The sequence below is a fragment of the Gadus chalcogrammus genome, chromosome 4 (assembly GCF_026213295.1).
Source record: "Gadus chalcogrammus isolate NIFS_2021 chromosome 4, NIFS_Gcha_1.0, whole genome shotgun sequence".
NCBI classification, from domain to species: Eukaryota; Metazoa; Chordata; class Actinopteri; order Gadiformes; family Gadidae; genus Gadus; species Gadus chalcogrammus.
In genome coordinates, this window is record NC_079415.1 from 20,643,979 (window position 1) to 20,670,301 (window position 26,323).

Genomic DNA, 26,323 nt, shown 5'->3' on the forward strand with positions numbered 1-26,323 from the left:
TTTGTGTTTGATATTACTGTGTGTGTGTGTATGTGTGTGTCTGTTTGTGTCTCTGTGTTTGTGTGTGTGTGTTTCTCCGTGTGTGTGTGTGTGTGTGTGTGTGTGTGTGTGTGTGTGTGTGTGTGTGTGTGTGTGTGTGTGTGTGTGTGTGTGTGTGTGTGTGTGTGTGAGTGTGTGTCTCTCTATTTGTGTGTGTGTGTGTGTTTCTCTATGTGTGTGTGTGTGTGTGTGTGTGTGTGTGTGTGTGTGTGTGTGTGTATGTTTCTCTATGTGTGTGTGTGTGTCAGGGAGGTGTGGGAAGTGAGCCCTCCAGAGGTCCAGAATGCAGTGCTTCAGCACGCAGCTTGGGGGAAACATGGCCAACAGCTGGTGAGGATCTGATAATGTGTCTGTATTGTTGCTTTTGTTGCTTTTGCGTGTCTGTCGTATTGACCTTCCCTCCCTCTCTTTTCGACTCTTGTGTGTGTGTGTCTATATATACGTGTGTGGGGGTGTGTATGTGTGTCTCTACGCATGTGTCTCTGCGCATGCGTTTGTGTGTGTGTGTTTCTGTGCATGTGTGTTTCTACATCTGTATGTGTATGTGTTTTTGTGTGTGTGTGTGTGTGAGTGTGTGTGTGTCTGTGCATGTGTGTCTCTACATATGTAAATGTGTCTGTGCGCGTGTGTGTGTGGATCTGGACGTGTCTGTGTGTGTGTGTGTGTGTGTGTGTGTGTGTGGACATTCATGTGTGTGTGTGTGTGTGTCAGCTGTACGTCTTTGAGAACAACCTGTACTACCAGGCTGACCTGCGGGCCAGCACCTTTAGGGTGACCTCATCAGGGGCCCACAAGGTCATCTTCAACGGCCTCGCTGACTGGCTCTACGAGGGTCTGTAACACACACACACACACACACACACACACACACACACAGACAGACAGACAGACAGACAGACAGACAGACAGACAGACAGACAGACAGACAGACAGACAGACAGACAGACAGACAGACAGACAGACAGACAGACACACACACACACTGGGCGCCTGGTCTGTGATGCTCAACAGTGGGATAACCAATCGGAACAGAAACAGGCAGAATCAGGGGGTGAAATCAAACTTATGACATTTATTTATAAAGGTGCGTGGAAAAGGGAGGGGTAAAAAAGGCAACTCAAATCTTCACCGGGTCGGCGGTTGATGTCAGGGTGCTCTGTCTGGCTTTTTCCACTAGACTTGGCAGTCAGAGTGTGTGTCTGGTCTCCTCACGCTCCCCCAGCCAGTCCGTCTTCAGCTTCTTCTGGTGGGGTTAAAAGGCCTCCTGATTGCAGGGCTAACTCAGCACACCTGTGAGTGGTAAGCTGAGACAGCTGAGTGGGGCGGGGTCTCTATGACACAGCTTTTAGAGTAGTACCTCCCATCCAATACCACACCCCTTGTGTCCACCATGTGGCCCTGTGGGGCACTGCTCAGCGGATGGGCCACCACAACACACACACACACACACACACACACACACACACACACACACACACACACACACACACACACACACACACACACACACACACACACACACACACACACACACACACACACACACATTTAATTCTTTATTTGAATCCACCAATCACATTACAAGAGACAAGATTCAAATATTTCAGAGATAAGATAAGTCATTGTTCAAGGGTACAAAAAACATCTCCTGCGCCACACTGCCAGGCTGCCTATCACTGCTGATATGGAGCAGAACTTTGCTAATTGTTTAGATTTTCTGCTGGAGAGCCCAGCCAGCCTTAACCCACTGAAAACACGGTTGTGGACATGCCCCAAGCTTCCAAAAATAAACACTATTAGCTTGCATTGGTAGCCTAGGTCCCTTAGAATTTCCAGAATGGGCTGGTATTTAAGGATTTTATCGTTGAAAGCCATTTCCATGTACAGATCAAATACACAGCCTATCTCAAGTAAGAGCACTTCCCTTCTGTCTCTGTTTAAAAACACAACATCAGGGGTATTTGGGATGTTACAAAACACATCAATAGAGCTGTTAAACCATTCCGGCATGATGCGTGAATGTTTGTACATGGTCACATTTTCTAGAGATACTTCCTTAACATTACTGGAAATTAGATCGACAAGTCGGTCATGGCGTGCAATATACAGTCCTTTGTACATAGTACAGCCATTCACAACATGGGCAACTGATTCAAGTTGATGGCCAGAGTGCATTATACAGTGTGGATGGTGGTGTGCAGGATACCATAATGCCAGATTGTATTTGGTAGGTAGCACCTGCAGCCTAGCTTTGGCAGTGAAACAGAGGATGTCCTCCCCAACAGCAGCATTTTTGTACATGGAGTGGGAAGTGAAGGGAAAAACGGTCTGTCTAGTTACTGGATCAGATAAAATGAGACGGAGAGGTAATAAAGTCTATCGGCACGAGGACCTTGGATTTATTAAGTAAAGTGGCAACGGTTATACAGAGTCATAAAGCGTGAGAAATCGAATATGTCTAAGTCCCTAATCAGCGCTGATGGTTCGTCCAGAGCTTCGCCTCCGTGGAAGGTCTGCTTCAGAAGAAGGTGGTCATGAGTCCCTGTGTGATACAGTTTTATACTGTATCCTCCTCTCGATGAGGTGTGTGTGGTTCTGTGTGTTTTTGCTTGACCTTGGCTCTCAGGCCCTGGTGTATGCAAGTGTATCTTCTTGTGTTCCTACTAACGGGGAAGAGCTCCTCAGTGTCTCCTTTGTTCTCGAAGTATCTCTTGTGTGCTCGAAGTATCTCTTGTGTGATGAATTAATGTGGCTCTCCCGTTAGTGTCTACCATTTGCCTGCTTGGGAAATGGGGCCTTGGCTCTGGCCTTGACCTGACTATATTATCATGTTTGTGTTATGTGTTAAAAGCTGACTATATTGTAACGTGACTGCCATGTGTTGTGCTCCTCAAGCTAGGGTGGGAGTTAGCTATATTTATATGTGCTCAGCAGGTTATTTTGCCCAACATATCCCCCTCAAGTCGTCGCAAGACGACTTTTACTCATTAGGGGTACGAGGGATAGGACTTCAGCGCGGGACCACCATCATAACACTTTTAGAAATAACAGAAAGAAGGCAAAATTATCATAAAAACAAACAACCATGAGCATGGGACTAAAATAAGTCGCTGGACCGGGTGTATGGGGAACCACGTGGGAGAAACGCCACCCATGCTTCAGACATGGGTATGCCATACACACCCCACCTAGGGGGTGGCATCCACCCCGGCCTTACATCGCGAACAGACAATACCAAATAAAGTGGCAGCAGGTGATACACAACAAAACCAACACCAAACCATAACAATAACAACAAAATGCAACAATAAAACTAACAGTAAACAATAACGATACAAACAAAAACGCAACAATCACACAAACACTACACCATAACAATCACAGGAAAGAAATGCAACCATGAAATGTGTCCCTAAATAATAATAATAATATCAGAAAGATATGAGGTGCATAACGAATGGCAATCCCCCTCAACCCATCCCTAGGTGACCACACACTAAGGATGTGAGGAGGAGTTAGCTGGTCGTGTAACAATAAGCAATCACACGCATGGGGTATCCAGGGTAGGCACGGGGCACGGGAACAACTGAAACCACGGAATAGCCCTGAGCGTCATCACGGGCAGGTGGACGCAAGGCGCCACCTGAGCATTAGACCCTTTTATTCAACTGCGCTCAGGACCTCATCTGATAAACGGGCAATCAAGGCCCCTGGAATCTCGCCCGTGTGTATCCCCGAGCTCCATCTAGTGGGACAGCGATATAAACAACAACATTTACGTTCCCGGCGTCGGTTGCGTAGACGCGGGCATAGATATGGGAGCGGCTAAAAACAGTGAAGCGTACAGAAGCGAATACAGCCAGGGGCGCCCTCAAGCCTTAAGGGAACGGGCCGCAGCCCCTGGTGCCGGAACGCAGATCCCTGGTCCGGGCGACGTGGGTGCATCAGGTGGGAGGGGGGTGGTGCCGTTGGCGGGGACGGGAATGCGGGAATGGGGCAGCCCACCTGGAGAGGTTACTAGCACGTCACAGGCGGGGGGGGGGGGGAAAGGGGGTGTCGTGGTGGGGTTTCAGCATACGGTGGTGGAAACAGGACGCCGGGGCCGTGCACCGGGAGAGGCCACTAGCACTCACGGGTAGATGTCCGGCTCGGCGAAGACACAGTCGAGCTCGTACTCAAAGTCAGGGGTTGCAGGGCGAGGGAGGCCATACTCACAGTCAAATTTTTCAGGCACCATCTGGTCGTCCAGGGGAAGCTCGTCCAGGCAATCCAGAAGGGGCATGAGGGGGGCTGCTTCGGAGTAGGGAGGGGGCTGTTGTTTCTCCTTTTCGAGGGCCGTGGTGATGAGGCGTGAGCAGAGGGTGCGGGCACAGGGGATGCAGCAACACCCGCAGCAGACCACAATCCCGACGAAGCAGGCCAGGGATGTCAGGACGGCCATGAGAAGGCCCTTCCACTTGCCGAACATGTCGGTCATCCATTTCTCCATGGGGTTGTCGATCCCAGAGTCCTCTGCCATCTGGACGGAAAGAGCTCGAAGGCCGGCCAGGGCCCTTGTCACTGACCCGTCAGGGGCCGTGTTGTTGGGAATGAAGGTGCAGCACTGAGCCCCAAACATCGAACAGACCCCCCCTTTCTCGGCTAACAACATGTCTAGGGCTAGACGGTTTTGATACGCCATTAGAGAGGTGGCGGCCAGTTGTGAGGCCAACCCTTCTACCGCGTCGCGAGTCAGGTTGGATAGGCGCTGGACGTTGTAGTGAATGTAATTAATGCGATCTACGTTTTTGTTGGGGGTGATTGGAATTATGGCAGAGATAAGGGGTATGTTCTCGAAACCCGCGGCTATCTGGTCTGCTAACTTAAACTGGTTCGGAACGCCCCGGGGAATGCCTATGCTATCCATGTACGTGGTGTTCTTGGTTAGGTCAAAGTGGTCGGTGAGAGCGGAGTCGCGGCGGTGTCGAGAGGTAGTTCGGTTATCGGGCCCGGGCGAACCCCGGGTAAAGAGCGTGACGGGCATAAGTAGGCGCACTATAATGCAGGTTCCGGACCATTGTGCCGGGAGTGTAAGTCTAAGGGTGAATTTGTCACAGGACCAGAATAGGTCTTGGCGTCCTAGGCCCGGTTCGGTCATGTTGGGCCAAAGCGTAACGTTCGTGATGGAGTGGCACCACGATGGTGGTACCACCCCAACATTTACCGCTCCGACCCTGGTGATGCAAGAGTGGGTGTACTCCCCAGGGGAGTACACCGGGGGAATCGAGTCGTTAAGGCCGGGTGGAAACAGAGAGCTAAGGAGGCCGCAGCCGGCCGGTTTGGGGGTAACAAACAGAGCTAACATGCAGTGAGAACCGATGGGGTCGCTGGTAAAATCGAACAGTACTGGGGTCGAGATTAGATGGGGGCGAGCTGACGCACAGGCTACGCAGTCGGACAGCCCCTGGAATCGGATCGTAGCAGCAATCCAGCTAAGCTATGCATTATCGTCTGCGTAGCCGGTCGCGAGCGCGATGGAATCGTGGGTGGGGAGTCGCCCCATGGAATTTAAATCAAAAATCGTGACCGGGCCGTCGCGAGTCATTATGGGTCGGACGGGGGGTTTAGGAGTTGTCGTGTTGGCCCTGGAGGCTGGTGCGGTGGGTGTGGTGGGGGCCTTTCTGAAATTTATTTTCGTCGCGTTGAACGGTAGCCAAGGTGCGGTCATGCGGGTTGTCGGCCTTGCGGGTGGTAGACAGGTGGTGCCAGCGGGCGCCGCTCCTTCCTGAAAGGGAGACAGAGAAGGGGGTGGCCAGACGTACCTCATAGGGGCCTTCCCACCGTGGCTGAAGGCAGTGTCTCTTGTGGACCTTGACCCAGACCCAATCCCCGGGATTAACGAGGACGGGGTTGGGATCTGCGGGGGTCGGGAGGGAGGTGACCTGTGTGTACAAGGCTCGGGAGGCAAGAGTCAGGGCCTGTACATATTCTAAGAGGGCTTCATCATAATGGTCTAGTACCGGGCCCCTGGGGGGAGAATGTGGGCTGGGCGTGGGTTGTGTATTTGGCAGGCGTGACAGTCTTTGATCACTTCCTGGATGCTGGCTTTCATTTCGGGGTGCCACCAGTCTCGCCGGATTGTCTCCATTGTCGCGGTGGTGCCCTGGTGGGTGCGGGAGTGGTGTGACCGAGCCATGAGAGAGAGAGCTCGGGAGCTGAGTGCCGGTTTGCCATCGGAGTAGCGGTAGATTTCGGATTCGTCCTGAGTGCATCCTTGTGCGATCCAGCAGCTCTTCTCATAAGGACCGGCGTGTTCTTGCATCTCGCCAAGGTATATCAGGAAGTCGCTCATGCTCCTCGGGTATGGCTCCCCGTCTATCAGGGACGATAGGTTGACCCGGAAGGAGGCCAGGTCCAATGCGCTGGCGCCAGGGGCGCCGATTCGCGTCCGTATCCTTTCTGCTTTCGGCTGGGCTCGCTCTGGTGGTGGTAACCTGGTTTCGGGGGCCTGGGCTTGGCTGTAGCTTGAGGAGGAGGGTGTCCAGTTCTCGGCGCTGGGTGGTTGCTGGTATTGTAACAGGGGTGGTGCGGGCGCCGGCACCGGGGCGGCCATTGTGTACCCAGGGTAATTGGTGGGTTGGTATCCCGGCTGCAGCCATCCAGGTGGCGGGGGCCCTTGACACGCCGGTATCTGATACATTGCGCATGATAGGGGCATTGGTGCTGGTGTTATTGGTGGGGTAGGCGTCGGGGCTGGGGGCGTTGGGGGTGTCGGCAGTGGGGCCGCTACAGGCATCATACTCATGGGTCCCCATGTCGTCCTTGGTCTTTTGTGCAGCTGGGATTTCTCGGCTAGCTCCTTGATCTGCATCCTCATGAGTTGCTTCTTCAATTCCTCGTAATCATCATCCTTTTCAAGTCGTTTGTCTTCCTCGAGTCGGTGGTGGTGATTAAGGTGAGCCACCCATTCCGTCCGGGGCTTGGAGTGCAGTGCCACCACTGTCTTCAGTCTCCTCTGGACCGTGGGTGGCAGTCCCTGTATTATTGCCCGCTGGAATGTCTGTGTCGCCAGTTTGCTACTGTGTGGGGGACAGTCATTATTATCCGTCCACAATCCTTCAGCCCTTTCTATGTACTGAAAGATAGATTCTTCAGGTTTGATGGTCAGGCCGGAGATTCCCACTCTGCCTGCGTCGGCTGGGAAGAGCGCCCTGAGACTCTCCCAGAAGAGGTTTCGGTAAGCTTCGAAGGGGGTGTTGTCAGGTAGGGCCTCAGTCTTGGTCAGTGTCTCCAGTTCAATGATTCGTCCGGCACCATGTGCCCTGCCGATGATGGCTCGTATGTCTCCCAGGGTCAGGAGATCGCCAGACGTCTCAGTTTCAAATCTTCTGATCCAGGCCGAGGCTCCTGCCGTGAGCGTTGGCAAGCGGGCGACCAGGTTGGCCATGTCCCGGTGGCTCCATGGTGTGTATGCTGCTCTTCCCTCCGCATCTATCAATAGAGGTGCCATAAAAGCCTCTTGTATACCTGGCCGGGGGCGGCGGGGCTCGCTCTTATTGGTACGGGGGTCCCTTAAGTGATCTGGGTCAGGGCTGAACTGGGAGGGGGTCATTAATGGGGAAGGTGGGGTGTATGAGGCGGGGGCTTTTGGCTGGGACTGAACTGGTGTTGTCGATTCTAGGGGACAGAACAATCTCGGCATGGGTAGGTGAGCCCTCTCCGGGGAGGGTGGGGGTGAGTGGCTGTCAGCTGGCCGGGAGGCTGAGAATCGCTCTCTGTCTTCGCTTCTCTGGGGTTCGTCTTGCCAATCCTCTCCGGGGGCTCTTCGTCGCTCGTCCGACATGGTGGGCGTGTTCGCCGCTTCTTCTTACAGCAGCCTGGTATGGGGGTGGTCGGGGTTGTGGACGCCTTTGCACTGAAGGCCGAGTGCGGGGAGGTTTGTCTTTTTAGCTTTATTAGTAACTGGGATAATTCTTCTAACAGGGGGTGATCGAGAGTCGGGGTTGGATTGGTATTGATGCTGTCCAGTAGGGAGCGGTGTAGTTGGGGAAGGGCAGAGTTGGAGTGGTCCAGCGGGGGCGGTGTAGTTGGGGAAGGGTAGGGTTGGGGTGGTCCAGCAGGGGGCGCTGTAGTTGAGGAAGGGCAGAGTCGGAGTGGTCCAGTAGGGGGCGGTGTAGTTGAGGAAGGGTAGGGCTGGAGTGGTCTAGATTTGGCGGAGGGGGAGGTGTGGCTTGGGACTGAGTGAGAGAACTCAAAAAATGGCGGCCGTGGTGCTATAACTCTGTGTGACCTGTCTTAACACACAAGAGCGGATGAGAGACTAGGGGGTAACCCTTGTCACTCTTGGAGGAGGAGAACGAGAAAAAAGGAGGAAAAAACAGGGGGGGGGGAAGCAAAAAACAACAACAAGGCCTAGAGACGTTATTCAATACATCCAGATATTCCGTATAGCCAATAATCGTTATCTATCCTTATTGATTAATCTGCTTCAACAGACTAAACAGTCAACCAACGCGGCAAAGAGATGTGGTTTAGTATCGTAGTTTATCTATGCGACAGGTCCAGCAGTAATTCAAAGAAACACAGTAAAAGAGATATCATTTATCCTTGTCAACTTATCTAGGTTTTAGTTTTAACGGGTCAAACAGTAACTTGAAGCAACACAGTAAAAGGTTATCTATCATTGTCAATTTATCTATTTCCGCAGGTTAAGCCATAGACCGAAGCAATACGTCAGAGAGACATTATTCATTATTATCAATCTATCTATTCTTTCCTTTACCCGTTTTAACGGGCGAAGATAGAGCGGACCACGCATACACTCACTGATTCACTCACAGATTCTCTCTTTCGCGCAGACGTACACAGACACATATCAACAGACTTCTCATTCTGTGTCCCGCACCCACAATCATCAGACACGGCAAAATAGCGTTGGGCATAACAAAGCAGGCAAGCGTTGCACACATAGCCGGGTTATCATTAATTGATTTATTTCTATATTTAACCGGCTCACAAATACGCTCGTTCTCTTTCTTTCTCTCTCTCTGGGCCTCTTACACACACACACACATCCACTTCGTCGCTTTCTCTCTGGGCCTCTTACACACACACACACACAGCCACTTCGTCACTCTCTCTCTGGGCCTCTTACACACACACACACACACACACAGAAACATATCAACTCTTGCGTACACGCGCACAGAGACGCACACAGTCTTTCTCACTCTGTCTCCCTTTCACCCATGCTCTCCTATTCTTCCACCCACGCTGACTCTCGTTCTCGACTCCATACACACGCACTTGCTCTCTGGTCGTGAAGGTGGGGGTGAGAGGTCTCTGCTATCCCTAGTCTGCGTCAGTTCAGGTGTCTGTCCGTCAGTCCCCGCATATGCTATGAATATATGGTCAAGAAATGTGCGTTGTGCTTCTTCAGGCACCTCAGATTCACTTATCAAGGGCGGCGAGCCTTAGGCCTCGAGGGTGTTCTTTCACCACGCAACAAGCCTAGTTTATCTCTAACCTTCTTACCACATAGAATTATTTAATACACAAACAAAGAGGGGGACTCTAACCCTCTTGATACACAGGTGGGGCCTCTAACCCTCTTGATACACTGGTGGGGCCTCGAACCCTCTTGATACACAGGTGGGGCCTTTAACCCTCTTGATACACTGGTGGGGCCTCTAACCCTCTTGATACACAGGTGGGGCCTCTAACCCTCTTGATACACTGGTGGGGCCTCTAACCCTCTTGATACACAGGTGGGGCCTCTAACCCTCTTGATACACTGGTGGGGCCTCTAACCCTCTTGATACACAGGTGGGGCCTCTAACCCTCTTGATACACTGGTGGGGCCTCTAACCCTCTTGATACACAGGTGGGGCCTCTAACCCTCTTGATACACTGGTGGGGCCTCTAACCCTCTTGATACACAGGTGGGGCCTCTAACCCTCTTGATACACTGGTGGGGCCTCTAACCCTCTTGATACACAGGTGGGGCCTCTAACCCTCTTGATACACTGGTGGGGCCTCTAACCCTCTTGATACACAGGTGGGGCCTCTAACCCTCTTGATACACTGGTGGGGCCTCTAACCCTCTTGATACACAGGTGGGGCCTCTAACCCTCTTGATACACTGGTGGGGCCTCTAACCCTCTTGATACACAGGTGGGGCCTCTAACCCTCTTGATACACTGGTGTATTTATTACACATCCATTACTTGGCCATCGGTAGTCTCGTATCACTATGACCGATTCTTATAGGCCCTATGGTCTCGTCGGTATTCTTTCACCATGCAACGAGCCGATATTCGATGTGTCACGCGTTCAGGGTTAATCGGGTTTATGGGGAAATGCTGGAATGCAACTCTATTCGTCCCCACGAGATATCCCGTAGCGAACCGCTCTCACAGTCTCACCTCCTAATGTGGTTCCTATATAACTATGCAGAGTTTGGATTTTATCAACAGGTTCTGCCTACCTTTTGTTGGGCGGGCCGCGAGGTGAGACTGCAGGAATCGGTCCGGTGCTCCGGGGTCCCGAGGTCGTGCCGCTCTCCGTCTCTCGTTTCCCAGTTGCGTGTTCAATTCAGAAAAAATCACGTCGGGGTCACCAAATTGAAGGGAAAAACGGTCTGTCTAGTTACTGGATCAGATAAAATGAGACGGAGAGGTAATAAAGTCTATCGGCACGAGGACCTTGGATTTATTAAGTAAAGTGGCAACGGTTATACAGAGTCATAAAGCGTGAGAAATCGAATATGTCTAAGTCCCTAATCAGCGCTGATGGTTCGTCCAGAGCTTCGCCTCCGTGGAAGGTCTGCTTCAGAAGAAGGTGGTCATGAGTCCCTGTGTGATACAGTTTTATACTGTATCCTCCTCTCGATGAGGTGTGTGTGGTTCTGTGTGTTTTTGCTTGACCTTGGCTCTCAGGCCCTGGTGTATGCAAGTGTATCTTCTTGTGTTCCTACTAACGGGGAAGAGCTCCTCAGTGTCTCCTTTGTTCTCGAAGTATCTCTTGTGTGCTCGAAGTATCTCTTGTGTGATGAATTAATGTGGCTCTCCCGTTAGTGTCTACCATTTGCCTGCTTGGGAAATGGGGCCTTGGCTCTGGCCTTGACCTGACTATATTATCATGTTTGTGTTATGTGTTAAAAGCTGACTATATTGTAACGTGACTGCCATGTGTTGTGCTCCTCAAGCTAGGGTGGGAGTTAGCTATATTTATATGTGCTCAGCAGGTTATTTTGCCCAACAGAAGCATAGTGGTCGGCAAAGTCTAGGCATGCTAGCTTTCCCTGCATTCTAAGTCCAGTCCAGTGTTGTTTGGTCTCTGTTTGTTTTATGTTGAGAAGGAATCTCCTTGCTGTAGTGTTCTGTAGTATGTGTTGTGCCTCGTTGTGATATACAGTTGCCTCTGCGGTTACAGAAGGGTCGGTGACAACTGCATCAGATGCCTGTGGTGCTGTGTGTGAGTTGTGTTGTGTCCATTCCAGTTTGACTGACATTCTGTTGCACAGATCATTTAGGTCCGGCCAGTCCGACCAAACTCCAAAGCCTGCAGCTTGTGTGTCCAGTTTCCCGCTGCTTTTCCTCCCAAAGCCTAAGAAGCTGTCCTGGCCTGCTTTGGCCAGAGGGACCTTCCTCTTCCTGAGGTCCAGCATGAGGGAAGCTCTGGCAAGCTCTCTGACAGTAGCGTCATCATTGTTGAGCATGCTGAGGAGGTGTGTCAGCCTGGTAGCAGTGTATATCCATTCCACGTTTGGGACACCCAGCCCCCCCTCTTTACGTGAGAGGAAGATGAGGTCCCGGGTAGAGTGTGAGTTCAGCCCTAGCCATTTTCGGACAGCCTGGACTGTTTTATTGTTCATGTCTTGTAAGACATTTTGCAGGATGTGAACGTTTGCAAAGAGGTGTTGAACCTTTGCAAGGGCCACCTCTCTGATAGCGTCCAGTTTCATGACTACAGGGAGTGGGGAGGAATCAATTAGATCGATTCTGTTCTTATAGGCACTACATAGCTCCTGTGCCTGCTCCCCCCACTCACCCGCAATGTTGATGTTATGGCCAAGATAGGTGTATGACTCGTGGCGTGAGTAGACCCTGATAGGCTGCCCCATTATTGTGAAGGAGGGCGGTTTGTCAGATTTGGCTTTATACCAGCGGTTGCCACCACTGCGTCGCTCATAAAGAGCTGCACACTTGGTGTGCTTCACCTCCAGCTTTGACCAGTGAAGAAATTCATCTGTTCTGGCCAGCATGTTATGTATGACACTCTCGTCTCTGGAGGACACCTCGACATCATCAGCGTAACCCTGAACAGGGTTTGGGGATCTGATATCAGGTGGTGCACACTGAACGAGCCACTTGAGCCACTGGTTAATGGCAAGGATGAAGTTCACCGCACTCCAAGGGCAGCCTGTTTTAATTCCAACCTGGAGCGGAATGGGCTCTGTGAGTTGGTGTCCACAGATTACCTGCAGAAAAGATCCCTTATATACATCCGTTATGAGGTCTGCAGAGGGCTGAGGTAGATGGATCTCCTTCAGTGCATTCAGCATAATTTTGTGGGATAGTGTTCCAAAGGCATCTCTAAAATCTAGGAATACAGTAAAAAGTTTAGATGATTCATGTTTAAAATCATCGACTCCAGTTTTAAGGCAGAACACATGCTCGTTCATACCCTGTCTGGCTATGTAAGCTTTTTGTTTGGGTGAGAGGATGCCTGTGTCCACAAGCCATGGGAGGATGCGGCCAAGCAGACATTTCATAAAGATTTTGTAGACAGTGGGAAGGAGAGAGATGTCTCTCCATGTGGATGGGTCGCTTGGAATATTGTCTTTCTTAGGTATTCTATGGATGAGGGCCCCCTTCCATGATCCTGGCACCTTTCCATTAATCAAACAGGTGTTAAATAAATATGTTAGTATTTGGGTGGACTGGGGTTTTCTGGCTTTGATGGTCTCATATGTCACCCCATCGTATCCACTGGCACTGTTATTGGGCAGGTGGGAAATAACTTTATCTACTTCTTCAAAAGTGAATTTAGCAGTGGATGGATAATAATCCGGGATAACCGTCTCCAAGTTTGTGGACCAAGGGGGCGGGGTCAGCGTTTGTATCGGGGGTGATTGACATTTGGCCATATAGTACTTATAAACGTCAGTCGTATTATTGACGGTTGGCGGGGGGGAGGGAAACATGCTATTATTTTCAATTATGTCAATAGCTTTGGACCTGCGGTGCTGCCATAGGTATGACAGTTTGTCTCTGCTGACTCTCCTTTGGCGTTTGTGGCGTTCGTCTGCTGCCCCTCTGCTGAGTGATGGTTGGATGACGTCTCTAACGAAGATAAGCTGTCTCTCAATCCAGGAAGTAATGGAAGCCGGTGTCAACTCCGTTGGATGTTTATCGGTCAATGGAAACTTCTTTAGAATCCGTGTTGCGTATTTCAGGAGTGGTAATCCGAACTCCTTCCCGTTGATATTTCCTGTGCGGAATATTCCGTTTTGGAAGAATACTCCGGTTAGGATGGATGCCACTTTACTCCACTTCGCTGGATCGCCGGAGCAGGCAAAGTGCGCTCTTTCTTGGAGTAGTTTGGTATCCAATGATTTCCTGAATTGTCTTTCATGAATCTCGAACATTGTCCATTCATGGCATTGAAGTTGGCGCACGTAGTTGTTAAAATCCACAGGGAGGTCTTCACCGTCCGATGGCGGTTGGCGGTTGCGGGGCGGTTGCGGGACGGGATCATGGGTTTGCCTCAGTTGTTTGTAGATGCGGCCACTGGCAAGGGCTTGTTTGAAGGCGATCCGTAGCACTGTGACTAGGCACATGTTAGGTACCAATGTCTAAGTATATCTTTCTCTGCTGCATTAACGATGGCAGTTACAACGGCGTTAACGATGGCAACACCTCACTTCATCAGCGTAGGTGTTGGGGTCCCCATGGTCTCACACACACACACACACACACACACACACACACACACACACACACACATAGAGAAGCACAAACACACACACACACACACACACACACACACACACACACACACACACACACACACACACACACACATACACACACAAACACACGCACACACACACACACACACACACACACACATAGACAGAGACACACAAACTTGCATACACTTACGGAGACACACGCTTTTATGGACACACACACACACACACACACACACACACACACACACACACACACACACACACACACACACACACACACACACACACACACACACACACACACACGAAGACGATAAGAATTTCCTCGTTTGGTTACGATCTCAGTGACAAGTGACTTTCGATATCATGTATTTGAGAGGTCCCGTTTTATTTCGTTAAAAGTTATCCAATATTAATATAACTGAGCTTTGGCCATAGACTGTAGCTAGGGGGCCATTTGAATCTCACCCATGTAAAAAATAATGAGCCATTCCACTCCGGGTACTTAAATATATAACTATAAATAGAAATGTATAGATACATTTATACTGATCAATGTTTCTAATCCCCCAAACCAGCCCTGCACACACTAAAACAACACACTATTTAACTACTTATTCTTATGCAATTTGCACAGCATTTTTGCACCAAAGACTAAACCATGGCAGGTACCTCTAACATTTGAACACTTTACACTTTACTACACCTCATTACTTATTATTACGTATTACAACAGTTTTTTTACTTTATATTTTATTATTATTATTTATTTTTGTATCTATGCTGCTACATATTGTACATATTTATATTTTTTATTATCTTTATTTACTTGATCTTGTATTGTTGCTGCTATGTGGCTGTTGAGGAACTCAGCCTAAAAATTGTGCTCTTGTGTCCTTGTATACAAGATTAAGATGTAATAAAAGTAACTCTGATTCTGATTATGCGGTGATCCAGAGGAGATCCTTAAGTCCCACCTGGCCTACTGGTGGTCGCCTGACGGAGAGAGGCTGGCCTTCCTCACCATCAACGACACCCTGGTGCCCAACATGGCCCTGCCCCAGTTCACCGGCAGCACATACCCACAGGGACTACACTACCCATACCCCATGGTAGGTGTACACCTCATCAGAGCATCTTGGGAAATGGAGTTTATAAGTGTCCAGTCAGCAATGTAGCGGACGAATTAAAGGTGACAGATTATAAAACTAGGTGTGAGTGTGATAAGCCGTTACAAGCCGTTTTGAAAATCGGCCTCTTCTGACATCACAAGTGGGGGTGTCCCCATAGATGTGTGCTAGATAGATCAGTCTACCAGCCCACCTACTGGACTGTAGCAAACGTTGCTCATATATCCTCATACATCTAGGTGGACCCGCACATTTGTGAAGTCAGAAGAGGCAGATTTTCAAAACGGCTTGTAACTGCTAATCAAACTCTCACCGTGTGGTATAATATGTCACCTTTAAGCTTCCCTGGATAAAACTGTCCACGAAATGGCCAACACTATCATTATCTATATAATATAATAGTTGAGTTGCCAAATGAGTGATTGTTCGGCTTCAAAGACTCAGTCTTCTGTGTGCTATTTTCTGTGCTAGGTTTTGCCTTCCATAAATGTCCTCAATGTTTGTTTGATTGTTAAGGTTGTGGGTGCAGGCAGGCAGGTAGGACCCAGATGCAGACGGGTAGGGAAGAACTGCACTTTATTTCTGCCAAAAGGCTAAGGCAAGGAGCAAGGGAACACAGGTAACTACAGAGAACACGCAGGACCAACAAACCACAATGACAGCACGAGGAACAAAGGAAAGACAAGGGCTTAAGTAACAAACACAAGACACGCAACGAGGAACAGCTGAGACACATTAGGGGAGGGAGCAGTAATCAACACAGGAGGGAAACACAGGGAAACACACCAAAACACGACACAGACCATGACATTGATAACCCCTTTATGTAATGATAGTGACATGATCCAATCAGTTTATTGTCAATTTAGAGCACACTATAGACACATTCTAGATACACAACCTCAGGTGGTAAAACGTAGAAGGTTTGGCAGCATTTCCAAACCCCGATCCAAACAAAGTCATGTTGTACCACTCACACTGGAGCAAAGGATTCTGGGAAGTCGTGGTGAAACACAGTCTTTATGGAGGGGGTTGTGATGGGAAGTGAATAATACATTCATAAATGTATTATATAGAGCTGTCAAGCGATTAAAATATTTAATCGTGATTAATCCCATTAATGTCATAGTTAACTCACGATTAATCGCAATTAATCACTAATTATTTTTCTATGCTAAATATCCCTTGATTTTTTTGTCCCATAATTCTTCTCATTTTAATTCTCTTATCAACATGGTGAAGTGCATCGGCTTGCCTTGTGCAAAGGATTTTTTATTGATAACAACATTGGCATATACTGATCAAAACAGGACGATACAAAAAAAGAGCCTATAGTGCAATTAAACGACTGCTTTGAACAAATGTCATTTGAACATAGCAGTCAGGCTACTGCTTCTTTGTTTTGAGCCAAAGAAAAAAAAGTTGTTTTTTTTTTAAATATAATAATTGCGTTAATCGCGCGATAAAAAAATAACGCTGTTAAAATTGGTTTGCGTTAACGCCGTTAATAACGCGTTTAACTGACAGCTCTAGTATTATATTGAAGATCCCATATCACACTTTTTCAGGGTTAATAATTGCATAATCACATTTGATTATGGTTACACGCCTGTATGTAAGAAGGAGGCAGGATTTCTGCACTTCAGCCCTTCCCACTGCACAGTCTGACGTCACACAATTACAGAAGTAAAGTTTGAGTGCAAAAAAGCTGTTTCACACACTTTTTGTGGGGCGTTCTCGTTTGGCGCGAATTCTCCCCCTGGCTCAGACTAAAACATGTATACATCATATAACGTCTAAAGCAAAGGGAAAAGTCGGAAAAGCATGATATCACCACTATAATGACGCTGTATTATACCATGCTATATTAGAGTATAATTCTAATAGTAGATTATATATTCTAACTGAATGCAGATGCTGGCATGAAGGGGGACACACATTGTGGTTATACCGTGAAAGTCTTTAGAGCGGTCGTTCCTTCAGCGCCTTGAGACCGCTGTGGAAACCCTGATGTGACAAGTGATTATATTGAAGCGTTGAAACCACGCAAAAAGTCATCATAAAAAAGGCATCATGGACCCGCATATGTAAACATACTGTATATCTTATATGATTTGATCGTCTGTCTGGTCCGATCGGTCTGGTCTGACCAATCAGATTTGACTATGAGGGCCCCCCCATAAAATATATTATATATGTATGGATGACACTCATAACATGTGTGTGTGTACCTTGTGAGTGATTGTGTGTTTGAGTGTATGTGTGTGTGTGTGTGTGTGTGTCTGTCTATATATGGGTTTGTGGGATTTGAACGACCTTACGACACTTTACAACAGAAATGTTAAACATCGAATGTATATAGGCCCATTTTTGGTACAATGCATTGTTCGCGTTGGCAAATCGTTGTCGCATATGTTTGTCTGCATATGTGTGTGTCGTTGTCGTATATTTTCTTGTCTCAAGCTTTTTCTAAGTGTGTTTTTGATTGATTTAAAGGAGATTCAATACTCAAATACTGTCCTCAATCCCTTTCTGTGGAGAGCTGGCAAGGTCGTTTAAACAGCAGCCATTTTAGTGGAATGAAATAAAAAGGCTGTAGATATTCCAACAGAGTCTGTGTTATCTGGTTAGATGCTTCCACAGCAGGACTGTGAGCTGTTGAACAGATAAAAAATAACTAGGGCTTTCCATCGTGCAAACAAACCTAAACCATCTCTGTTCCCCTCCTTCCATTCTCTGGTGCATTTGTGTATGTGTGCGCTTGAGTTATGGATTTTTGTTGGACTTCGTGGAGGCAACCAGTTCACTCCTCTGTGTCATCCATTAATTCCTGGTAATGGACACCTCGTCGGGCATTATCTCTCACGTAATATATAGCTCAGCCGAGCTCACTTAGAACTACGTTAAACATCTTGAACATGTGCGTCATGTGAACACACCCTCATTAACATATGAAGTCTGCGTCCTTGCATAGCGCTCCACAGCGGTACAATAATTACACTGCATCCCTTCTGTGAACTTGGGTACAGAATAGACACTATATATATATACATTCAACTGAGGACATATTTATACATTTCGCTCAACAATTTATTACTCAAAAATGATTTACCGATAAATGAACGGCATCCACTGAATGAGCGAAAGTCTGGACTTCTTGAAAAAATAAGTCCCTAATTGTTTTCACAGTCTGGGTCCCTCAGTGCATTGCTCTCTGGCATATCCTTACAAAAGTTCACAGTATTGTTTAATTGGTTAAGTTATTAATTGGTAAACAGGCTATTGATGCAGCTTAAAAAATACCATTATTGTGCATCAATCACTATGAACTTTGTACAGTAGCCTACATTTTGCATCCCGTATAATGGCTGATGGAAAGGGGTTATAAATTATGCATGTTTGAACACAAAACTGCTAGTCAATTGTGCTTGTAGGCAAGCAGGCTAAATGTACAGATAGTTACAGGCTACTTAAATGATATTAGCCTATAAGGAAGAAGACGATACATTACCAGCTGTAATGATCCCGGCCATTCTTCTTTAAACGTTTCATCATCTGGTGACAAATGCGGCATTTTGTTTTTTTCATGAGAAGTTTATTTTTCTGAAGGTATTTGATTAGCTTTAATGTTTTTGTATTTGAAGTACCTTCAAAAATGAGTTGTCTGAGCGCCTGCAGCGCCATCTTAGCATGCTTGTTTTGTAACAGCATAGTAAAAGTCACAGATTTGTGTTCCTCTTTCCAAAATGTTGTCTTTTTGCATCTAACTTAATGAGACATGACATCACCATACGTTCTTCCGGGTTGTAAAAGCTGGAATGCCGAGCTGGCGTAATTCCACAATCAAAAACAGTGGTTACTATCGATGTGTTACATACGCATATGTAAACATACTGTATATCTTATATGATTTGATCGTCTGTCTGGTCCGATCGGTCTGGTCTGACCAATCAGATTTGACTATGAGGGCCCCCCCATAAAATATATTATGTATGGATGACACTCATAACATGTGTGTGTGTACCTTGTGAGCGATTGTGTGTTTGAGTGTATGTGTGTGTGTGTCTGTCTATATATGGGTTTGTGGGATTTGAACGACCTTACGACACTTTACAACAGAAATGTTGAACATCGAATGTATATAGGCCCATTTTTGGTACAATGCATTGTTCGCGTTGGCAAATCGTTGTCGCATATGTTTGTCTGCATATGTGTGTGTCGTTGTCGTATATTTTCTTGTCTCAAGCTTTTTCTAAGTGTGTTTTTGATTGATTAAAAGGAGATTCAATACTCAAATACTGTCCTCAATCCCTTTCTGTGGAGAGCTGGCAAGGTCGTTTAAACAGCAGCCATTTTAGTGGAATGAAATAAAAAAGGCTGTAGATATTCCAACAGAGTCTGTGTTATCTGGTTAGATGCTTCCACAGCAGGACTGTGAGCTGTTAAACAGATAAAAAATAACTAGGGCTTTCCATCGTGCAAACAAACCTAAACCAACTCTGTTCCCCTCCTTCCATTCTCTGGTGCATTTGTGTATGTGTGCGCTTGAGTTATGGATTTTTGTTGGACTTCGTGGAGGCAACCAGTTCACTCCTCTGTGTCATCCATTAATTCCTGGTAATGGACACCTCGTCGGGCATTATCTCTCACGTAATATATAGCTCAGCCGAGCTCACTTAGAACTACGTTAAACATCTTGAACATGTGCGTCATGTGAACACACCCTCATTAACATATGAAGTCTGCGTCCTTGCATAGCGCTCCACAGCGGTACAATAATTACACTGCATCCCTTCTGTGAACTTGGGTACAGAATAGACACTATATATATATACATTCAACTGAGGACATATTTATACATTTCGCTCAACAATTTATTACTCAAAAATGATTTACCGATAAATGAACGGCATCCACTGAATGAGCGAAAGTCTGGACTTCTTGAAAAAATAAGTCCCTAATTGTTTTCACAGTCTGGGTCCCTCAGTGCATTTCTCTCTGGCATATCCTTACAAAAGTTCACAGTGTTGTTTAATTGGTTAAGTTATTAATTGGTAAACAGGCTATTGATGCAGCTTAAAAAATACCATTATTGTGCATCAATCACTATGAACTTTGTACAGTAGCCTACATTTTGCATCCCGTATAATGGCTGATGGAAAGGGGTTATAAATGATGCATGTTTGAACGCAAAACTGCTAGTCAATTGTGCTTGTAGGCAAGCAGGCTAAATGTACAGATAGTTACAGGCTACTTAAATGATATTAGCCTATAAGGAAGAAGACGATACATTACCAGCTGTAATGATCCCGGCCATTCTTCTTTAAACGTTTCATCATCTGGTGACAAATGCGGCATTTTGTTTTTTTCATGAGAAGTTTATTTTTCTGAAGGTATTTGATTAGCTTTAATGTTTTTGTATTTGAAGTACCTTCAAAAATGAGTTGTCTGAGCGCCTGCAGCGCCATCTTAGCATGCTTGTTTTGTAACAGCATAGTAAAAGTCACAGATTTGTGTTCCTCTTTCCAAAATGTTGTCTTTTTGCATCTAACTTAATGAGACATGACATCACCATACGTTCTTCCGGGTTGTAAAAGCTGGAATGCCGAGCTGGCGTAATTCCACAATCAAAAACAGTGGTTACTATCGATGTGTTACATACGCATATGTAAACATACTGTATATCTTATATGATTTGATCGTCTGTCTGGTCCGATCGGTCTGGTCTGACCAATCAGATTTGACTATGAGGGCCCCCCCATAAAATATATTATGTATGGATGACACTCATAACATGTGTGTGTGTACCTTGTGAGCGATTGTGTGTTTGAGTGTATGTGTGTGTGTGTCTGTCTATATATGGGTTTGTGGGATTTGAACGACCTTACGACACTTTACAACAGAAATGTTGAACATCGAATGTATATAGGCCCATTTTTGGTACAATGCATTGTTCGCGTTGGCAAATCGTTGTCGCATATGTTTGTCTGCATATGTGTGTGTCGTTGTCGTATATTTTCTTGTCTCAAGCTTTTTCTAAGTGTGTTTTTGATTGATTAAAAGGAGATTCAATACTCAAATACTGTCCTCAATCCCTTTCTGTGGAGAGCTGGCAAGGTCGTTTAAACAGCAGCCATTTTAGTGGAATGAAATAAAAAAGGCTGTAGATATTCCAACAGAGTCTGTGTTATCTGGTTAGATGCTTCCACAGCAGGACTGTGAGCTGTTAAACAGATAAAAAATAACTAGGGCTTTCCATCGTGCAAACAAACCTAAACCAACTCTGTTCCCCTCCTTCCATTCTCTGGTGCATTTGTGTATGTGTGCGCTTGAGTTATGGATTTTTGTTGGACTTCGTGGAGGCAACCAGTTCACTCCTCTGTGTCATCCATTAATTCCTGGTAATGGACACCTCGTCGGGCATTATCTCTCACGTAATATATAGCTCAGCCGAGCTCACTTAGAACTACGTTAAACATCTTGAACATGTGCGTCATGTGAACACACCCTCATTAACATATGAAGTCTGCGTCCTTGCATAGCGCTCCACAGCGGTACAATAATTACACTGCATCCCTTCTGTGAACTTGGGTACAGAATAGACACTATATATATATACATTCAACTGAGGACATATTTATACATTTCGCTCAACAATTTATTACTCAAAAATGATTTACCGATAAATGAACGGCATCCACTGAATGAGCGAAAGTCTGGATTTCTTGAAAAAATAAGTCCCTAATTGTTTTCACAGTCTGGGTCCCTCAGTGCATTTCTCTCTGGCATATCCTTACAAAAGTTCACAGTGTTGTTTAATTGGTTAAGTTATTAATTGGTAAACAGGCTATTGATGCAGCTTAAAAAATACCATTATTGTGCATCAATCACTATGAACTTTGTACAGTAGCCTACATTTTGCATCCCGTATAATGGCTGATGGAAAGGGGTTATAAATGATGCATGTTTGAACGCAAAACTGCTAGTCAATTGTGCTTGTAGGCAAGCAGGCTAAATGTACAGATAGTTACAGGCTACTTAAATGATATTAGCCTATAAGGAAGAAGACGATACATTACCAGCTGTAATGATCCCGGCCATTCTTCTTTAAACGTTTCATCATCTGGTGACAAATGCGGCATTTTGTTTTTTTCATGAGAAGTTTATTTTTCTGAAGGTATTTGATTAGCTTTAATGTTTTTGTATTTGAAGTACCTTCAAAAATGAGTTGTCTGAGCGCCTGCAGCGCCATCTTAGCATGCTTGTTTTGTAACAGCATAGTAAAAGTCACAGATTTGTGTTCCTCTTTCCAAAATGTTGTCTTTTTGCATCTAACTTAATGAGACATGACATCACCATACGTTCTTCCGGGTTGTAAAAGCTGGAATGCCGAGCTGGCGTAATTCCACAATCAAAAACAGTGGTTACTATCGATGTGTTACATACGCATATGTAAACATACTGTATATCTTATATGATTTGATCGTCTGTCTGGTCCGATCGGTCTGGTCTGACCAATCAGATTTGACTATGAGGGCCCCCCCCATAAAATATATTATGTATGGATGACACTCATAACATGTGTGTGTGTACCTTGTGAGCGATTGTGTGTTTGAGTGTATGTGTGTGTGTGTCTGTCTATATATGGGTTTGTGGGATTTGAACGACCTTACGACACTTTACAACAGAAATGTTGAACATCGAATGTATATAGGCCCATTTTTGGTACAATGCATTGTTCGCGTTGGCAAATCGTTGTCGCATATGTTTGTCTGCATATGTGTGTGTCGTTGTCGTATATTTTCTTGTCTCAAGCTTTTTCTAAGTGTGTTTTTGATTGATTAAAAGGAGATTCAATACTCAAATACTGTCCTCAATCCCTTTCTGTGGAGAGCTGGCAAGGTCGTTTAAACAGCAGCCATTTTAGTGGAATGAAATAAAAAAGGCTGTAGATATTCCAACAGAGTCTGTGTTATCTGGTTAGATGCTTCCACAGCAGGACTGTGAGCTGTTAAACAGATAAAAAATAACTAGGGCTTTCCATCGTGCAAACAAACCTAAACCAACTCTGTTCCCCTCCTTCCATTCTCTGGTGCATTTGTGTATGTGTGCGCTTGAGTTATGGATTTTTGTTGGACTTCGTGGAGGCAACCAGTTCACTCCTCTGTGTCATCCATTAATTCCTGGTAATGGACACCTCGTCGGGCATTATCTCTCACGTAATATATAGCTCAGCCGAGCTCACTTAGAACTACGTTAAACATCTTGAACATGTGCGTCATGTGAACACACCCTCATTAACATATGAAGTCTGCGTCCTTGCATAGCGCTCCACAGCGGTACAATAATTACACTGCATCCCTTCTGTGAACTTGGGTACAGAATAGACACTATATATATATACATTCAACTGAGGACATATTTATACATTTCGCTCAACAATTTATTACTCAAAAATGATTTACCGATAAATGAACGGCATCCACTGAATGAGCGAAAGTCTGGACTTCTTGAAAAAATAAGTCCCTAATTGTTTTCACAGTCTGGGTCCCTCAGTGCATTTCTCTCTGGCATATCCTTACAAAAGTTCACAGTGTTGTTTAATTGGTTAAGTTATTAATTGGTAAACAGGCTATTGATGCAGCTTAAAAAATACCATTATTGTGCATCAATCACTATGAACTTTGTACAGTAGCCTACATTTTGCATCCCGTATAATGGCTGATGGAAAGGGGTTATAAATGATGCATGTTTGAACGCAAAACTGCTAGTCAATTGTGCTTGTAGGCAAGCAGGCTAAATGTACAGATAGTTACAGGCTACTTAAATGATATTAGCCTATAAGGAAGAAGACGATACATTACCAGCTGTAATGATCCCGGCCATTCTTCTTTAAACGTTTCATCATCTGGTGACAAATGCGGCATTTTGTTTTTTTCATGAGAAGTTTATTTTTCTGAAGGTATTTGATTAGCTTTAATGTTTTTGTATTTGAAGTACCTTCAAAAATGAGTTGTCTGAGCGCCTGCAGCGCCATCTTAGCATGCTTGTTTTGTAACAGCATAGTAAAAGTCACAGATTTGTGTTCCTCTTTCCAAAATGTTGTCTTTTTGCATCTAACTTAATGAGACATGACATCACCATACGTTCTTCCGGGTTGTAAAAGCTGGAATGCCGAGCTGGCGTAATTCCACAATCAAAAACAGTGGTTACTATCGATGTGTTACATACGCATATGTAAACATACTGTATATCTTATATGATTTGATCGTCTGTCTGGTCCGATCGGTCTGGTCTGACCAATCAGATTTGACTATGAGGGCCCCCCCATAAAATATATTATGTATGGATGACACTCATAACATGTGTGTGTGTACCTTGTGAGCGATTGTGTGTTTGAGTGTATGTGTGTGTGTGTCTGTCTATATATGGGTTTGTGGGATTTGAACGACCTTACGACACTTTACAACAGAAATGTTGAACATCGAATGTATATAGGCCCATTTTTGGTACAATGCATTGTTCGCGTTGGCAAATCGTTGTCGCATATGTTTGTCTGCATATGTGTGTGTCGTTGTCGTATATTTTCTTGTCTCAAGCTTTTTCTAAGTGTGTTTTTGATTGATTAAAAGGAGATTCAATACTCAAATACTGTCCTCAATCCCTTTCTGTGGAGAGCTGGCAAGGTCGTTTAAACAGCAGCCATTTTAGTGGAATGAAATAAAAAAGGCTGTAGATATTCCAACAGAGTCTGTGTTATCTGGTTAGATGCTTCCACAGCAGGACTGTGAGCTGTTAAACAGATAAAAAATAACTAGGGCTTTCCATCGTGCAAACAAACCTAAACCAACTCTGTTCCCCTCCTTCCATTCTCTGGTGCATTTGTGTATGTGTGCGCTTGAGTTATGGATTTTTGTTGGACTTCGTGGAGGCAACCAGTTCACTCCTCTGTGTCATCCATTAATTCCTGGTAATGGACACCTCGTCGGGCATTATCTCTCACGTAATATATAGCTCAGCCGAGCTCACTTAGAACTACGTTAAACATCTTGAACATGTGCGTCATGTGAACACACCCTCATTAACATATGAAGTCTGCGTCCTTGCATAGCGCTCCACAGCGGTACAATAATTACACTGCATCCCTTCTGTGAACTTGGGTACAGAATAGACACTATATATATATACATTCAACTGAGGACATATTTATACATTTCGCTCAACAATTTATTACTCAAAAATGATTTACCGATAAATGAACGGCATCCACTGAATGAGCGAAAGTCTGGACTTCTTGAAAAAATAAGTCCCTAATTGTTTTCACAGTCTGGGTCCCTCAGTGCATTTCTCTCTGGCATATCCTTACAAAAGTTCACAGTGTTGTTTAATTGGTTAAGTTATTAATTGGTAAACAGGCTATTGATGCAGCTTAAAAAATACCATTATTGTGCATCAATCACTATGAACTTTGTACAGTAGCCTACATTTTGCATCCCGTATAATGGCTGATGGAAAGGGGTTATAAATGATGCATGTTTGAACGCAAAACTGCTAGTCAATTGTGCTTGTAGGCAAGCAGGCTAAATGTACAGATAGTTACAGGCTACTTAAATGATATTAGCCTATAAGGAAGAAGACGATACATTACCAGCTGTAATGATCCCGGCCATTCTTCTTTAAACGTTTCATCATCTGGTGACAAATGCGGCATTTTGTTTTTTTCATGAGAAGTTTATTTTTCTGAAGGTATTTGATTAGCTTTAATGTTTTTGTATTTGAAGTACCTTCAAAAATGAGTTGTCTGAGCGCCTGCAGCGCCATCTTAGCATGCTTGTTTTGTAACAGCATAGTAAAAGTCACAGATTTGTGTTCCTCTTTCCAAAATGTTGTCTTTTTGCATCTAACTTAATGAAACATGACATCACCATACGTTCTTCCGGGTTGTAAAAGCTGGAATGCCGAGCTGGTGTAATTCCACAATCAAAAACAGTGGTTACTATCGATGTGTTACTCATAGACTACTGTTAGATTTAAACAGCAAAGATAGAGACACGTTAAAGTCAACATCAACATAATTTATTGCAGGAATTTAATATTCCAAAAATACATGCGCAGCCGAAATGTACCAATCAAACGCCATGTCACAAGGCATATAATAAAATCCAATGATTACATTGCTCTTGTGTGGGAGGTCTCT

General features: G+C 45.6%; 1 protein-coding gene across 1 annotated transcript in view; it reads left to right on the forward strand.

Annotated features, from left to right (window-relative positions):
- The window catches only part of LOC130380927 (inactive dipeptidyl peptidase 10-like), a 206,091-nt gene that overhangs the window by 58,601 nt on the left and 121,167 nt on the right, over window positions 1-26,323 (forward strand). Inside the window, exons 7-9 of the mRNA XM_056588357.1 lie at window positions 288-369; window positions 751-871; window positions 14,954-15,108. Of these exons, the coding sequence (XP_056444332.1) occupies window positions 288-369; window positions 751-871; window positions 14,954-15,108 (358 nt within the window). The remainder of the gene's footprint in view (window positions 1-287; window positions 370-750; window positions 872-14,953; window positions 15,109-26,323) is intronic.